Here is a 16,845-nt window from a genome sequence, read left to right as displayed (position 1 = left end):
TAGGTATTTTTTATGTCTATAATTAATTTTTTTATGTCTATGATTAATTTGTTGACACTAATGGTCAAGATTTCTGCAGAGAGATTTTGAAATGCGTCATAAATATGAAAGAAATGTTTAGAACAATCTCGATGTACACTATGGTTTCAAAAATAATGTAAAATTACAGAATTATATAATATTGTTGAATTATATAATATTGTTTTTTTATATATTTGAGAGAAAAATTATTATATTATTACTAAATTTTAAGAGATTTACCTGACAATTCTCTCCTCTCCTCTCCTCTCCTCTCCTCTCTCTCTCTCTCTCTCTCTCTCTCTCTCTCTCTCTCTCTCTCTCTATATATATATATATATATATATATATATATATATATATATATATATATAGAATTTATTTAAAATAAATTATCTATCACCTACACTATTTTCAAGAAAATATATTTATAATATTACCTGAGAAAAAAAAGAGTTGAACCTATATTTCTTAAAACGTGCACTGAAGAACTATTTCGTAAAATATATAGATGAAAAGTTTGTTGAAAATTATATATTTGTTAATAAGTCTGTAGATTTTTTGTGAATTTCAGAAATGTATAGATTTAGATACATCTAAGTATAAATTATATATATAAATGTGCATACTCTCCTAGACTCTCTTTTTTAATATTGTGACTCTATTCACAATAAAAGATGCATATTTAATTTGAAACAATTTATTAACAATCTCTATTATTAACATCAATATTCTTTCATTGCACATTTTAATAAATTAATAATACAAACAAGAGCAAACCCTTTCAGTGACTTTTATTTTACTCTTCACGAACAAAGATCTGGCAATAATTGCACAGTTCTATATTTACACTACAAGAACAACAGCGTATTTAATTTAAATAGATTTAAATGTTCAAAACACAGATTCTGCAGAACGAGAAAGATGTATAGGATGAGAAGGACTACGTGCTAACCTTTTGCGAGGCAGCTTTTCGAGTGTAGTTAATAGCTTTGCAAAATCAGGACGTTTATCTGCATGGTATGACCAACAATGCATCAAAATGTCCTAAAAAAGATTATAAAATTTCTACAACTTTTGTAAATAGTGCATAGAATTTATAACATAATGATACTTAATTCTATACAGATATACATTTTAAACATGTATGTACCTTTACATCACGAGAAGCTTGCAAATTTGCTAAAGGTTGCTTCATTCCTTTTCCCACTTGCCAAATAATAGCTTCGGGAGGTTGACCTTTAAATGGCCATTCACCACATAATAATTCATACCAGACAGTCCTATCAGAAAATATCATTTTAGACAATCTTATTGTTTTTGCTTTATATTTATAGTTGCTATATTTTTGCTATAATATAACCATTATAATATATATTTTTTTAAATTAAAAACTTATTAATTACAAGATAAAATATATATGTTTCTACCATAAAAATATAATATATGTTTCTACTAATGAATATTTTATCATAAATAAGGCATCAGAAATGTTTAAATATATTGTTTCAAAATTTTCGAAATATATATATTTAAAAAAGTATAATTAAATATCATAAAAGAAAATATACTAACCCAAATGCATAAACATCAGAAGCAGTTGTAAATGGTAACTCTTCCTGATCTCGATTTTGTTGCGGTCTCAATCGTCGAACAATCTCAGGTGCTAAATAACATAACCAACCAGGTGGTATATTCAGTCCATTTCCTTTCCTAAATACATACATATGAAATGAACTTGTATTTCAAAGGAGCATAATATAAGAATATAACTTATTTAATAAATTTTATTAATTTATTAATTTTAGAAAATATTAATTTACCTATTTCCATAGCACAACTTTGTAACACTGAACAGGCCAAAATCTGTTATTACAACTTTTCCATTTTCTAAAAATATATTTTTGCTTTTAAGATCCTTGTGTACTATGCCACGAGCATGGAGATATCCCATACCCTATAAAATAAAGTTATTGTTTGAATATATTACATAATAATGAAAGACTTATTACAACATGCTTTTAAAAACGTTTTTTATATTTTGTATATTAAATTTTGTGTTATATACATACATATATTTTTAATATCCATATTCATATTTAATATCCCTCTAATATTATATTTATATCTAATATTATATTTATTCAAATGCTAGCATAATTATATGTATAAAAATAAATATATAATGACCTAAAAAAATGTTTATATAAATAATATATACCTGAGAAATCTGTTGAGCTATAATAGTAGTTTTATTCGTATTAAATTTGTCCTTTCGTAAGTGAATATGAGTATAAAGTGTCATGCCTTTACTCATACTAGTCACTATAGCTAATCGAGGAGGTTTCATACAAGCTCCCATAAATAAAACTAGATTTTCATGTCGTGTTTTTCGGAATGTGCCTACCTATAATGAGATAAAATATTTCTAATCATTACCAATTTCCGAATTTAATTGTTAATATATATATTTTCTTACCTCTAATTTGAATGCTTCTAATATCTTGTCATTGTCTAAATAATAATCCATATTTATGACTTTAATTGCAACATCTCCATGCCAATTGCCTCTATATACTGTGCCAAACCTTCCCGTTCCAATTGCTTCTCCAATCTTTAATTCATCATATGGAATGTCCCACTCTCGCATCGACAACTGCGATTAAAAAAATATACAAGATATAGAATAAAATTTATTCATATTAGACATCTCATATTTTCGTCAAGATTCTCTTTTTAATAAAATGTAAGACGCATACACTATTCTGTCGAGGCCAACGATTTATGTCTCCAGGTATTTCGCTATCGGAAACTTGAGAATCCTGAGAATCAACTCTAACCGGTGTCCTTTCTGAATCTGTACTGACGCTACCAGATCCGGAAACACTTACTGTTCTGTCACTATCACTTGACATAGTTGTACCTTCAAATCTGTGCGTTTCATGTGTCATCCCTTTTTCATTCAGTACATCTGGAAACAAAATAAATAACGTGCTTAGTCCACTAAAGCCACAAATTATAACAAATGTTTTTTTTTTCTACCTGGAAAATGGAACTGTTGTTTGACAAGCGCCTGTGGAGTCTGGCTAGTATTGGCAGGTAGCAATGCTGGACTAGAAGGCGTTGAGCTGTTACAGCTCGAGGTATTTGAACTAGAGTCTGCATTCTAATAAATATAAATAATTACAAATATAAATATTTTGCATCTTTCTCTATTATTTCATATATATTAAAAAAACTATAAAAAATAATTCATTAATGTAAATTTACTGTGTGAGAGAGAGAGAGAAATTCACATATAAATTATCTTTGGAAAAGTTTACTTAAAAAAAAAAAATAAATAAACAAAAAATGAGTTATAGATCATAACATACCTGAAAAGGTATATTCATAGAAGGATGTGCATGTGACCGTCTTCGATCTTTTTTTAATAAATTTGGATTATGATGATTTGGAGATGTTATGCCAGGCTTGCTTAATATTGGGGAAGCATTCGTACCTAAAAGAATTTATTTTCATAATTTAGTATATATCATATATTAAGTATCCTTTTTAAAAATCCATGCAAGAAAATTGGAGAAAAAAAAACTTTAAAAAAACATAAAATAAAAAAACAGACGTTTTTACAATTAGCATTATTAAAGTTGCAAAGTTTGTACATACCATCACCTTGTACAGTTCGTTTAAACTCATTAAAGAGTTCCTGAGGTAGGCCACACGAGGGGGGTACTTTGGATTCACATTCTCGGTGGCACTTATATTTGCACTCCTTACATTTTAAAATAGTGCCCCATCCCATCTGCTTTTCACAATAATCACATGTTGCCATCATGTTAAAAGTTTTGGTAAAGCGATGAGCAATTATATGACCCATAGTACGAGTCACTGTCGGAGTACGTGGAGATTTTGGCACTTGGAGACTTGTTACTAAAGATAAAATAAAAGAAAATATTACATTAATTTATTGTATATGACATAATGTTAAAAAAAAAGAATCTTTTTTTCTTTCATGTACCTGTTCCCTTAAAACTGTTATCATCATTTTCTGGATTAGTGTAAGGTGGGGATTTAATAGGACTATTACTGTTTGGCAAGAGACTCTCTGCTTTCATAAAGTCTGTCGTACTATAGTATGAACTTGGTTCTGTTGGTAGACGATTTCTTCTTTTTATAGTGGAATCACTTTTTTTTCCTACAGAAGAGTCGTTTCCAGAACTAAAAATATAGAACAATAAACATTAGAATATTTAATTGACAAATATTTTTAATCAAAGTTTATAAAATGTGTATTTATCATAAAAAAGACAGAAATAATATATAATATAAATTAATAGATTATATAGTAAGTATTACCTGGATGATGTATCATCATTATCAAGCTGTATATTCTCAAGACGATTTGCTAATTGTGATTCATGAGATTTTGACTTAGTTAATGGAAACACTTCAGGTTGTGATGTGCTACTTTGCACACCAATCTGATGTTTCTTGCATGGAGGAGGAGTTGTTGGAAATTTAGTTCCTATAAACAAAAAAACTTTATTGTACAGTGAATATAAGTTGTTTATATTTCAAATTAGATGCTAAAGTACACTAGATATCGGAAATTTCCACATTTAGTAGAAGTTAGGCACATTTGAGAAAACATGTGGATTCATACACTCCAAATGCTTAATTTTATACGTAAAGGCATTTCACAGACGTGAAGTGTACATCAAATATATATTTTTAATAATATTTTATGTCATATTAAAAACTGACTAGTATAGTTTTTAAAACATAAAGCACAAGAGATAGTTGAAAAGATAATTTTTTATTTCATATTTACCATATTTTTGCCTTTGCAATAAAGGGGTACAGGGAGGACTAGTTGACATCAAAGATATTACAGAAGAAGCTTGTGGCAATATATTACTGTTGAGATTATTGTTATTATGATACGGAATGCTATCTTCTGATGGAACGGAACTTCGTGTTGTGCGAGATCGAATGGGCCTCGGAGAGGCTCGCGTGCGTAAATGATGTCTATCCCAAGAATCCCAATATAAATTCATATCACTATTCTCCATATCTCCTCTTATAAGAACATCTGATAAAGCATATAACACAAAATATATAATATTCTATTCATTTTTGTATAAAAAAATATATATCTTTCTTCTAAAATAAATTCTATTCACCTGTATATCGCCGTAAATTATGTAATGCTCTGCAGAGTCTACGATGTTCCTCCTCACGGCGCACATTATTTTCACCTAGCATACTGCTCAATTCGTGTTCAGACTTCTCTTTCAGAGCCTCAAGAGAACTGGCTTTATTACAGACCATCTAAAATTTTTACAATAAAATATTAAGAAGAAAAATTATAAATTGATTTTTAAATTGAGAGATATAGAGTAAAAGTTTACACATATACTAAACTGCATAATAAATGAATTGTAAAAAATCTGCTATATATCTATACATTATTACCTGAATCGATTCCTGACTGAGACCAACTACTCGCAACCATTGTTGTAATGACGGATATTGTCTCATCTCTGCCAGATCAGTCAATTTGGCTTTTGTCACAAGTTGTTTGGAGTATAATTTTATTAATTTCCCCTATAAATAATATCTAAATAAATACAAATGGATTTTACTCTCTGTATCGCAACTATTATGACATAGATTATAAATATTATCAACCAAAAAAAATTATATAATATTATTTATATATACATATTTATTTTTCTTAAACAAATTTTGTTAAAGTATTTTTATTTTGATATAATTATCAGTTAATTATTCATATTAATATTTCAAGATAAACGTATAGTGTTCAAACATAAAGTGCTATATTGTACACAATACAAATTTGCCTATGTAAATTAAATTTTTTATATTATATAGGCTTCCTGATATACCATAAATCTTATTATATTGTAAACGCAGAAAAATTTTAGACAAATTTCTAATATAATGTAATTTATTTTTTGATAAAAAAAAATTAGGATAAAGATATAATGTTACAACAAAATGACATCATAAATTTCAAATTTCTCAATTGTTGATTGCAGAAACAGCAGGCGAATATTCTAAAAATTAGAGCATATCAAAGCGCAATGAGATGAAATTAAATTTTCGCAAAATCTCTGTGGAAAAGACTATCTAAAAATTCGCCAAGTATAAATGATACAGGAGTACGATACAAGTTGTTGACAATTTGTTGACAATCAACACATCGCGATACATCAACAGAGAGCGCCGGGAGGGAAACCGATGACGATCATCGGACGGCAATCGGGTCCTGATTTTTCGCAAGTCGACGAATGTTGTCGTTACCTCGAGTGTCCTTATCTCCTGCTGGGTGAGCTCCGCGCTGGTGGAGCATTGGGTCCGCAGGCCCTCGAGTCGTTCGGCGCAAACGTCGATCATAGACTGCACGTCCTTCAGGGCACGTCGTATCTCCTCCTCGCCGTCCGCCATTCCTCGCGCGCAACGCTCGACCCGAAAACCGCGCGGATCCTCACCGGGAGGACGGTTCCCTTTTTATTTCACGGGCATAACTGGCCGGCCACCAGGCCTGGCTCCACAGTCAGAACGCGACGTTATCACTGCTGCTCCTCCGCGTAACCAAACCACTTATCAACATTGACAACCATCTTGGCCGCCTCTATCGGTGACGTCAATCGGTGCTACCCGGCGATCCGGGAGCTCGGAGCGTTCATTCGTGTAACTTCACTCGTAAGTGTTCGTAAAGGCAATCTTTTCCTATTCGTGTTGTAAATTGCCGGCCTCCTCCACCTCCCCCCCCTCTGTCTAGGAGGGCAAAAATATTTTTTCTCATTGCAACACGTGGCCATGAACATAGATATGTACACATGTGATATTTAATTTTATATATTAATCTCATGAATATTACGTATATAATTAAGTAATTTTGTGTTTCCTAAAATAAAATAAAAATTTAAAATAATATGTATGTGCATATACCTTTTATTTTTTGTATAGATTTATATAAATATTATCCAAATTTTTATTGTAAATTTGTTGCAACAGTTTTGCGATTTATATGTTGGATATAATATGTATATATTATGATGCTCGCTTTTTGTAAAATAAATTTTTTTTCACAGACAGATATAGCCAAATCCTGTAGACCGGCATTTTGTGAATTGGCATTGCAAATAAAAGAAAAGTACAAATTTTGCAATTGAAATATTCTTGCTATCAATATCATTGACAGTGCTATGCTTAAATATCACGTAAAATGATTAAAAACAGGAGAGCTATATATTTTGCTTCTTTTTTATATATGATTATTTTCATATATATGCTTAATCTCCAAATCTTTCAAACATACATATTTATCTCATTCGAAATGCAAAAAGTGACACTTAAAAAAAAATAATTTTAAAATTAGATTGCAATACTTGCGCCAATTTTACAGCAAAAAATCTCTATAAATATTACTTGAATATTTGAATTTTCCCGCTCATTGCCATCCTTTCCGACATCATTGCGGTGTGTTCAAAAATCTATTCGAGGTAGAGTAGCACTGAAATGACCAATCAGAATAAAAAAGAACAAAGATTTCTTATCCTGATAGTCAGATACTACTCTATTCGATAAATAGATTCTTGAATGCAATTCTAATCTATTGAAATTCAATGTCTCTGACGTACACATCATCGACGTGTCCTCTCTTTGAAACACCATATATTCTATGACCGAGACTTTTTTCGCCTGTCATGTCATGTATTCCGCTGTCAAAATTTCGTATCGCGCGTACGACTCGTAGTATTTGTTACAATAAACATTGTTGTATGTTAATGTTAATCAGATCTCGTAGAAATGGTGAATATAGATACTGTACGAAAGAATTATCCACTGCACTGGCTCGTCTGGCATAACAGCTATGTAGAACTCGATAAGGAATTATCTACAAATCAGGTTTGCATCAGATTTGCCATTTAATTACAACTCGTCTCACTTGATATTTAGATTCTTCATGAACTGTACGGAGACTATATGAGACGTGATTAATGAAATATATAGTTTAATCGTGATTTATATTTTCGTACATGTATTCCATGTTAACAGTTCAGTTATCAGTGATAACGAATTTTCTTTGGTGTAATTATATCTTACAACAAGCGATAATTGCATAATTGTTCAATGTAGTTGAACAGTGTGATGGATGTACTATATATATTTGTCTATTAGCAATTTGAACAATCTATTAGTCACTTCAAAGAACTTCATTTAGTATATTCTTTTTACATATTATTTATCCAAATTAATGTCACAACAATTTAAAAATAATGATTCTATGAATCTATCAGCTGATCACGATAATTATAGCTCTCTATAAAGTATACAATATAAATGTCAAGCTATTGTAGGTTTTATTTTTTACACTGTGTTTGTGACACTTTATTTATGTATAATAACTATACATCTTATTTTTTTCATATTATAACTAAATTAATATTCTTATACATAAACATCAATATCTTTAATAAACATAGTCTTATTTGAGCATACAGATTAAATATTTTAATGATCATATGAAGTATTAATAAATGTTAATAAAAATTGTTTTTATTAACTCTAATTATAATCTTTTTGAGATAAATAATTATATATAGATAAGATATAGATAAGATATAGATAAGATTAGAAAAGCTTATGTTTATAATAAGCTGCTTATAGAGATACCTTCATCAAATATAAGTTTACAGTATGACAAAATATACATTTATGTAATGCTTTGCACAATATGTTATCATGTCTTTAAAAAATTTTAAATTCATGATTATATTTTTCTAATTTATGATTATATATAATTGGTTCAAGTTTGTATAGTGTATTTTATATTAATAGAAATGTCTGAAGCCTTTCATAAAAAGGAGGAAACCTTAGATATGCAGAGATTTGTGGTTCTTGATATAACATTATTGAAGCACAATCAGGCAATCTGTTATACTTGATAACATGGTATTTTTTTGATATTTATTTATACCATTTTAATTTTTCATAACATTAACAAAAAAATATACTAAAAGATATATACATTATCATTATAATAAATATTTTAGATAATATAATAAATATATTCAGATACACATGTCAATTTATCCTTTCTATTGATTACATATTGATGTAACATGAAATCCTAATTACATGAAAACATTTAAATGTTTTCTAGCACGATATAGAAAAACATGACAATCGAGGAAGGACACCACTGATGCTAGCAGTAACTTTAGGTCATATAGATTCTGCTGTAGTTCTATTACAGCATGAAGCTAATGTTAATACAGAGAATACTCAAGGATGGAGTGGTAATTTGCTTTTATCTATTTATAATAAAATTTGTATTTTTGATAAATTTATAGTTACTGTCATCAGAGAATATATATAAATAATCCATTTAATTTGCTTCAAAATAGTGGTCCAAGAAGCAGTTGGTACAGGGAATCCTGAATTGCTACAGTTGGTGCTTGCTAGGAGAGATTACCAGAGATATTGTAATCGAGTTGCTGGTATACCAGAGTTACTTCACAAACTTAAACAAGTCAGTCATCATGTAATTTAACTAATAATAAAATATATATAGTTGATATATATATATATATATATATATATATATATATATATCAATATATATCTATTTCTTACAAATATGACTTTTTCTTTGGCCACTGAAAGACTATTTTCAAAGATCAAAGAATTTTTTTCTACAAGTTTTGTTAGCTAATATTAACTTATATGTTTTTTCTGTAGATTATTATATAAGAATTGATAATATTTAATATTGAATAATTTCTTTTATTCTTGATTAATAATTTAATGGTCTTGATAACAGAAATCCTTTTCAGGCACCTGATTTTTATGTAGAAATGAAGTGGGAGTTCACAAGTTGGGGTGAGAAACAAATGATTTAATACTGTATGATTTTTGTGATTGTAATATTCAAAATCTCCTGTATTATTGGTTAATTTAATTAATCTATAATGTGAATTTAACACTTCAATTTTAATATATATTTTGATTTTCTTTAACACATGTGATTAACTGTCGTTATTTTTGTTGACTAGTTCCTCTTGCATCTCGGATGTGTCCAAGCGATACCTACAAAGTTTACAAACAAGGTAGTAATGTGAGGATAGATACTACTTTATTAGGCTTTGATCATGCAAATTGGCAACGCGGCAATCGTAGCTATGTCTTCAAAGGACAAAGTAAGTATATAAATATTTTTAATAAATATATTATAATATTGCCAACTATGCATAATTAGTTTATAACTTTATTTTTTTCTTTTAAATTGCGATTGATTATTAGTTTTGGAAATGCCACAATTTTATTTGTTTGTTACTAAGTTTTATGTGTTAACGCAAGCTGCATCAAATCCACCTATGGCAATTAGATGTGAACGCAGTTATGTGTTCAGTGTGGGTGGTCATAACTCAGGTGATATGATTCTAACATTTAATTTAGGCGTTGTATAATATGTAGAATTTTAGTAAAAACAAAAATACTAATTTGTAGAATTTTAGTAAAAATAAAAATACTAATTTTTAAAATTTTAATAAAAACAAAGATATTAATATGCATAAAGACAGGTCTTCTTTAATATGAGCATTATATAATTGTTTTCATTTCTCTTATTTCTTCTTATTTTATTTTATAAATTAATATTGATTATAATCTAATAAATTCATAATTAAATAATATAAAACGATATATTATTTTTGTATCAAATATGTTTTTTTTTTTTTTATACAATATAACATTAATATGGATTCTTCTCTTCTTAAAACTGTGTGTGAATATTTATAAATCATTCATATAGTATGTAATATAAATACAATCTAAGAAATTTATATGATATTTTTATAGATGATGGAGCAACAATGATGGAAGTAGATCATGAAACAAGAAAAGTTTATGTTGAGCATATGAAACTTATAGGAGATGATAATATACAATTAATGGAACCATCTGAAGAAGGGGTGATAGCTCGGCTTACTAATCCTATAGTTACGACATACATAGACACAGATAAAATTAGTTTTGAACGGTATAATTATTATTGTAATAGTTTATAATATCTCTATATTTTAAAGTTATTTTTTTAAATATTATTTATTTTGAATTATAGCAATAAAGCAGGTCTATGGGGATGGCGTTCCGATAAGAGTGAAGTAATAAATGGTCACGAATGCAAAGTTTTTAGCGCGAGCAATGTGGAATTAATAACTAAAACCCGATTGGAACACTTATCCGAAACAGATAAAGCAAGAGCTCGGGCACCGAGAACACCTTTACAATCATTTCTTGGTATTGCAGAGCAACAGCAGGAGAGTTGCAGTGCTACCACTACTAGTGTAATCTTTTTCTCAATAATAATATTTAATCATTAATTTTCGATACACACACACACACACACACACACACACACACACACACACATATATATATATATATATATATATATATATATATATATATATATAAAACAAACATTTTTATCAAGTTATATATTTCAGGAAGAATTTAATAACGTGGGTAATCCCTCTAACATTACTATTGAGGAATACTTTGATCCAGCTATTGATCTAAATGGAAGAGATATAGGTCGACCAAAAGAAATTAATACAAAAATTCAAAAATTTAAGGTTTTATAAATTGATATAAAAATCTATTATATATTAGATGGAAATATATTATAATTTAAAAAGTTTTTTATTTTTAGGCAACTCTATGGTTGAGTGAAGATTATCCATTAAGTCTTCAAGAACAAATTATGCCAATTGTAGATTTGATGGCTATATCTAGTTCACATTTTGCAAAATTGAAAGATTTTATTCAAATGCAACTTCCGGCTGGTTTTCCTGTTAAAATTGGTAAGATCTTAATTTATTATATGATAGATATCATACAGTATCAACTGTACTAATAATCGAATCTTTCTCCAGAAATTCCACTGTTTCATATTCTCAATGCAAGAATAACATTTGGAAATATATTTGGTTTGGATCAAGAAGTACCACATGTGGGTCATTTGCAAGAAACTAATCGTATAACTTGCTTAGTCGATGATATTTGTTTCGAGGCACCTAATGGATATGCGAAATTGGGTACAATTTTTTTTTAATACCTATGCATATGTTCTATATATAATATATCAATTTGTGTTTAATAGACATTACTTTTGAATATAGGTGCAGAAGTTAGGACACAATTCAGTGTTGAAGAAGAAGATGATTTGTTGCAGTTTGCTATTCAACAAAGTCTTCTAGAAGCTGGCAGTGAACGTGATGAGGTATCGTTTTTTTTTTTGTTATTTTATACAATTTTCAAAATTTTCATGTATCTATAATATATAAATCTCTGGATATAGAAATCGATATATAGATTTTCTATTTTTTTTAAATGAAGATTATTATTTTATATAGGTTGATATATGGGAAGCATTAAGAGCGCAAAAACCATCTAGACCAACTACACCTAATATGACTACGGAGGAAGAAAGGCAACTTCAGAGGTATGTAATAAATACATATTAAAGAGAATGTTATCAAGAGATTATTTTTAGTAAGTGTTAGCATTGAGAAAATATATTTTATTATTAATTTTGTGCATGCGTTTTTTCGTGCTACAATTAATGTTTAGACAGGTGGGTTATTTTATTGTAAATATTAATTCCAGGTAAATTGTTCAGCAGGTTTATTCGTATTGTAACTAATATAAATTGCATTGATTAGATTTTAAATTATAAAATATTTTTAAATTATTATTTTAAATTTCTGGAAAAAATTGTGTTGTGAGTTGCATCATAAAAATGCTGAATGTTTAAATAATTGAATCTTTTCTTATACAGGGCGATTCAGGCTAGCTTGGTGTTGTATCAAGAAACAACTGGATCTGCCGAAGGTACTACAAATTCGGCGGGTATAAATGAAAATGAAGATAGTGATTCTCTTGAAGGTACAGCAGAACAATTGAGATTAGCGTTAAAACTTTCCGAACAACAACAAATAGAAGAGGAGCAACGGCGATTATTAGAAGAAGAAACCTTTCGCCAAGTGCTAGAACTATCTTTGACAGACAAATAAACTTCCAAAGTGTGTGTGCAATAGTGATAAAAACAAATTTATTACAGTATACTTCCAGAAATGTGAAAAATGTTCCAGTCTCACCTCGAGGCTGTACGAAAAATCATTTCCTATACAATTTATAGATTGCAAAGTGCATTAAGGAATAATAATGTTGCTTACGATGAACATTTGTTATTGGAGTATAATAGTTGATGCAGGTCAAAAAATGAAAATAATATAGTAATAGTTAATCAAGTAAATAATTTAAATTATGTTATTTATTTCTTAGCTACATTTTTATATAAATGAAACGAAATCTTTAATGAAACCTAAACATTTTAATAAGCATATAGGGAAGTCTTGAAAATTACAATTGCTCTTTAAAAAAAAAAAAAATACAGTCACAATTGACAAACAATCAAACAGTGTTTGTGTAAATTCTATTAACTGAAAGTAAATAGTGTAAGTTACGACTGTTAATATCTATAATAAAAGGCATGTAATTCTCAAGCCTTCAAAAATTATTTGTCTGGTCCTTTTCCTCAATTTTAATTTCTAATATCTTTCTATAAGTTTACAAGTGCACACACAATAATAATTGCAATTAAGATTATACAAAAAGGTAACATCTTTAATTAAATCAAACATTTTTACAAAAATTCTTTTTCATATCTACAATTGTATGTAATATTTTAATACAATGTATATATATATATATATATATATATATATATATATATATATATATATATATATAATGAACAATTAGGATTACATATAATAAGCATTTATCAGTGTGTGTTCATCCCTTTCCAAAGTTTTATGCGAAAAATAAATTAAGTATGCAAGAGAGATTTTATGTATAGCATAGATTAATAATATATTATTTATATTTGAGATAAGTAAATTTTATTTTTGTATGTTATTTGATTGGCATTATATTAAAGGATTATATATGTATGCATAAGCTCTTTATGAAACATGTGTTTTAAAGACAAAAATTGATTATTATATATTGCGTTTATTTTTATTAAAAGAATAAACTTACAAGTATTACAATGTCGTTTTATATTAAAGTGAGAAATCATTATTTTGTAATGTTATTAAAACATGATTACAACTTCTGGGCATTATAAATAAAAATTGCATTCATATAAGATATGTATAAATATAGCCCCATTTTATGCATTCACTTCCCAATGAAGTTAAAAAATGACAAATAAGAAATTATTCCTTGATGACGTAATAAAAATTATCAGAAACGAAATTATCAGTGATGCAAGAACTGGCAGTCATTGGACTGCCATATCTCTGCTATTCAAACTCTGCTTGCGCCCTGAAGTAATTAAAGTTAATAATATCACTATAATTTATTAAAGAAAAATCGTTTTCTCTCTTATGTTAATAAACAAATTTGTATACAAACTTTGTAAAAATGGTGCTAAGTATAGTAGCACTCTGTATATAACGTTGTTCATTTTTATGTGCTTGTTGATGCCATTTTTTGCGAATAGCATTCCACCGTGTAATATGCTCTTTCATTAATTGTTCCCGTGATTTGAGAGTTTGTCCTTCCTGTTACATTACATGCAATTTGTATTTGTTAAAATATGTGCAATATACATACATATTTCTTATTTAAAAAATTTTAATACAATTTATATGTGTATACTGTCTTAATATTAAAAAATTTGAACTTTATGCATTTGTCAAAATTGTTGACTCACATAATCTAAGTTTAAGTCATCCTTCTCTCCAAATATAGGAGATGGAATGCGATTTCTTGGTATGGCCTCCTCACGAGGCAAAGGAGTTGGCAAATAATGGACATCATTTAGTTCGCCATTAGCATCAATTAAATTATTTGTTATATTAATTTCATTAACTATTTCTGGACTTGGACTACGCACTCTATAAATAAATAGATATATCTATTTTAATTTTGTATAGGAATATAGAATTTTATACACAAAGAGAGAAAGATAGAGTAGTTAAGAATACTCTTGTGATAATTTAATTGAATTGTTATTATATAATGTATTGCATTTGCATTTATGTTTAATGTGTACTATTTTTATTACATATATAATTTTTTTAATTATAAGATATACTTATGGAATTTTGTAAGAGAATACCAAATATATAAAAAGTACTAAAATAATAAAAAATATAATATTTAACTGCCAAAATATAAGAAAGTTATGTAATAACATCCTAAAATATTATTCAAAATTTAAAGATAAATATAAACAAATATAAATATAAATAAATACATAAGTGAATCTATATAATTTTAATTACTTAGGAACCAAATTAGGATTCCTTGGTTGATTGGCCATCCAAGCACGACATATGGGATAAAGTGGTGTGTCCTCTCGAAATTGAGCTAAATCAACACTGCGATCAAATAATTTCATCACATATGTATGATGATATGCTGTATCAGTCTGTACTTGTCGACGACGTCTGACTTTCCGTGGTTGTTGTAGATTAATGGATTTCGTCCTGCATATTATAAACCAAAAAATTGTAATGTTTCTGAATATAGAGATAATTTTATGCAACAACATGCTTGAAACTTTACATCTTTCTCATTGAATGTTTATAATCTTGAGCAGAACTTTCTTCGCCTGAGTCTGTTGATGAACCTGTGTCACTATGTTGTAATAATTCTCGAAGAGCACCCTTCAAACGATCTCTTGCTACCAAAACATCACTGTCTCCTAATAAACAATCCAAACTTATACACAACTCAATAATATAAACAATTATTCACTTTTAATAGCTTGTACTTTTTCTCAAAATTCTTACTATCTTCATATATCTTCAAACATTATTACCTATTTCATCTTTTATTTCCACTTTTATCCGCCCTGGCATTATTGGCGGGGGTTGAATATTTCTTTTCTTCCCCATCTGATTATCACATATCATCAAAATTTGAAGTTAATATATCAATATTAATAAAAGTTTATTCAAATATAATGCAATATATAATACGAGCTATTAAAATAATTTCTAGTATAGTATTGATTTATTCTAGCAATTAATTAATAAGTAATAAATTTCATCACAGTATGTAAATATAAATTTTATATCATATATGTTATAAATAAAATTATATATGTTATAAATAAAAAAAACCTGTACATTATTCAAAGTACAGACTAAAACAATTATTTAAAAACAATTAAGCTATACATACATTAGATTTAAATTAATCAGCTTTTTGAATCAGTCATCCAAATATTGAGATACATTTTTTCTCATATACCTACAACAAATTATATCAAATATTTATATTATTAAAATAACGTAGAATATATCAGACAAAAAAGAGAGCATTATAAATTGAATCAACTTTTAATTCATACCTATTCTTTCTTTTCTTTTTGGAGTACTTTTAACCTATTATGTTTATATTGATAGTAGACATAGTAGTTAATCGTGTTCAGAAAACACACATCTCGTGACAAGTTCATCTATGATTAGTATATATCTTTAGATGTGCGTTCTAGATCTGCCAATCAGTCTGATGTAGAGTCCCTAGAAGTAACTAAATAAGTTATTTCTAGGGACTGTGTTCTGATACGACAATTAACGCCGCTTACGGAAAGACGATATATTACATGTGAATCAATGGAGTGTATTCAAGCATGAATAATAACACTACAATGAAAAATATGGAAAACAGATTTTTATTATAAAAACTTATTTTTATTTTGATATATATATA

General features: G+C 27.9%; 3 protein-coding genes across 5 annotated transcripts; 1 reads left to right on the top strand and 2 right to left on the bottom strand.

Moving 5' to 3' along the window:
• Positions 1–797: 797 nt before the first annotated feature.
• LOC126859179 (kinase suppressor of Ras 2) lies at positions 798–6,702 on the bottom strand. Its single transcript, XM_050610216.1, has 16 exons — positions 6,343–6,702; positions 5,491–5,622; positions 5,199–5,346; positions 4,847–5,107; positions 4,372–4,540; positions 4,034–4,233; positions 3,682–3,945; positions 3,393–3,517; positions 3,061–3,184; positions 2,778–2,989; positions 2,498–2,674; positions 2,240–2,425; positions 1,842–1,975; positions 1,594–1,731; positions 1,172–1,301; positions 798–1,065 (listed from the first exon to the last, which is right to left on the bottom strand). The coding sequence occupies exons 1-16, from the start codon at positions 6,484–6,486 to the stop codon at positions 913–915; spliced, it is 2,697 nt and encodes an 898-aa protein (XP_050466173.1). The 5' UTR covers positions 6,487–6,702; the 3' UTR covers positions 798–912.
• A 1,034-nt stretch (positions 6,703–7,736) lies between these two features.
• Positions 7,737–13,804, top strand: LOC126859127 (ankyrin repeat domain-containing protein 13D). Of its 3 annotated transcripts, XM_050610110.1 has the most exons (15): positions 7,807–7,953; positions 8,887–9,000; positions 9,212–9,347; positions 9,456–9,580; positions 9,885–9,930; positions 10,104–10,247; positions 10,408–10,479; positions 10,909–11,089; positions 11,171–11,396; positions 11,559–11,687; positions 11,765–11,915; positions 11,988–12,149; positions 12,234–12,334; positions 12,468–12,556; positions 12,893–13,804. In XM_050610110.1, exons 2-15 carry the CDS (start codon positions 8,998–9,000, stop codon positions 13,125–13,127), a joined length of 1,800 nt encoding a protein of 599 aa, XP_050466067.1. In that variant the 5' UTR covers positions 7,807–7,953; positions 8,887–8,997; the 3' UTR covers positions 13,128–13,804. The 3 variants fall into 3 exon arrangements, with proteins under 3 accessions (XP_050466065.1, XP_050466066.1, XP_050466067.1); XM_050610108.1 differs by lacking the exon at positions 8,887–9,000 and having other exon boundaries at positions 7,737–7,953; positions 12,893–13,803; XM_050610109.1 differs by lacking the exons at positions 8,887–9,000; positions 10,408–10,479 and having other exon boundaries at positions 7,737–7,953; positions 12,893–13,798.
• Positions 13,805–14,110: 306 nt separating this feature from the next.
• LOC126859128 (protein lin-37 homolog) lies at positions 14,111–16,591 on the bottom strand. The gene is made up of 8 exons (XM_050610111.1): positions 16,484–16,591; positions 16,315–16,383; positions 15,950–16,025; positions 15,694–15,832; positions 15,411–15,614; positions 14,837–15,020; positions 14,536–14,684; positions 14,111–14,445 (listed from the first exon to the last, which is right to left on the bottom strand). The coding sequence occupies exons 3-8, from the start codon at positions 16,023–16,025 to the stop codon at positions 14,424–14,426; spliced, it is 774 nt and encodes a 257-aa protein (XP_050466068.1). The 5' UTR covers positions 16,315–16,383; positions 16,484–16,591; the 3' UTR covers positions 14,111–14,423.
• Positions 16,592–16,845: the final 254 nt, after the last annotated feature.

This window comes from Cataglyphis hispanica, chromosome 2, assembly GCF_021464435.1.
Source record: "Cataglyphis hispanica isolate Lineage 1 chromosome 2, ULB_Chis1_1.0, whole genome shotgun sequence".
NCBI lineage: Eukaryota > Metazoa > Arthropoda > Insecta > Hymenoptera > Formicidae > Cataglyphis > Cataglyphis hispanica.
Note: the sequence above shows the minus strand (reverse complement) of the source record. Positions and strands in the feature narration are given on the sequence as shown.

What these genes read in the sequence shown, in the direction of transcription:
- LOC126859179 (XM_050610216.1), bottom strand. Translation starts at nt 6,486, where the DNA reads ATGGCGGACGGCGAGGAGGAGATACGACGTGCCCTGAAGGACGTGCAG. An exon ending in TCAGTCAGGAATCGATTCAG is followed by an intron (nt 5,347 to 5,490) that starts GTAATAATGTAT and finishes TAAAAATTTTAG; the next exon opens with ATGGTCTGTAATAAAGCCAG. An exon ending in AAGCTTCTCGTGATGTAAAG is followed by an intron (nt 1,066 to 1,171) that starts GTACATACATGT and finishes AATCTTTTTTAG; the next exon opens with GACATTTTGATGCATTGTTG.
- LOC126859127 (XM_050610108.1), top strand. Translation starts at nt 7,855, where the DNA reads ATGGTGAATATAGATACTGTACGAAAGAATTATCCACTGCACTGGCTC. An exon ending in GTGGGAGTTCACAAGTTGGG is followed by an intron (nt 9,931 to 10,103) that starts GTGAGAAACAAA and finishes TTTGTTGACTAG; the next exon opens with TTCCTCTTGCATCTCGGATG. An exon ending in CTATGTCTTCAAAGGACAAA is followed by an intron (nt 10,248 to 10,407) that starts GTAAGTATATAA and finishes TGTTAACGCAAG; the next exon opens with CTGCATCAAATCCACCTATG.
- LOC126859128 (XM_050610111.1), bottom strand. Translation starts at nt 16,025, where the DNA reads ATGGGGAAGAAAAGAAATATTCAACCCCCGCCAATAATGCCAGGGCGG. An exon ending in GGAAATAAAAGATGAAATAG is followed by an intron (nt 15,833 to 15,949) that starts GTAATAATGTTT and finishes ATTGTTTATTAG; the next exon opens with GAGACAGTGATGTTTTGGTA. An exon ending in CTTAGCACCATTTTTACAAA is followed by an intron (nt 14,446 to 14,535) that starts GTTTGTATACAA and finishes TAATTACTTCAG; the next exon opens with GGCGCAAGCAGAGTTTGAAT.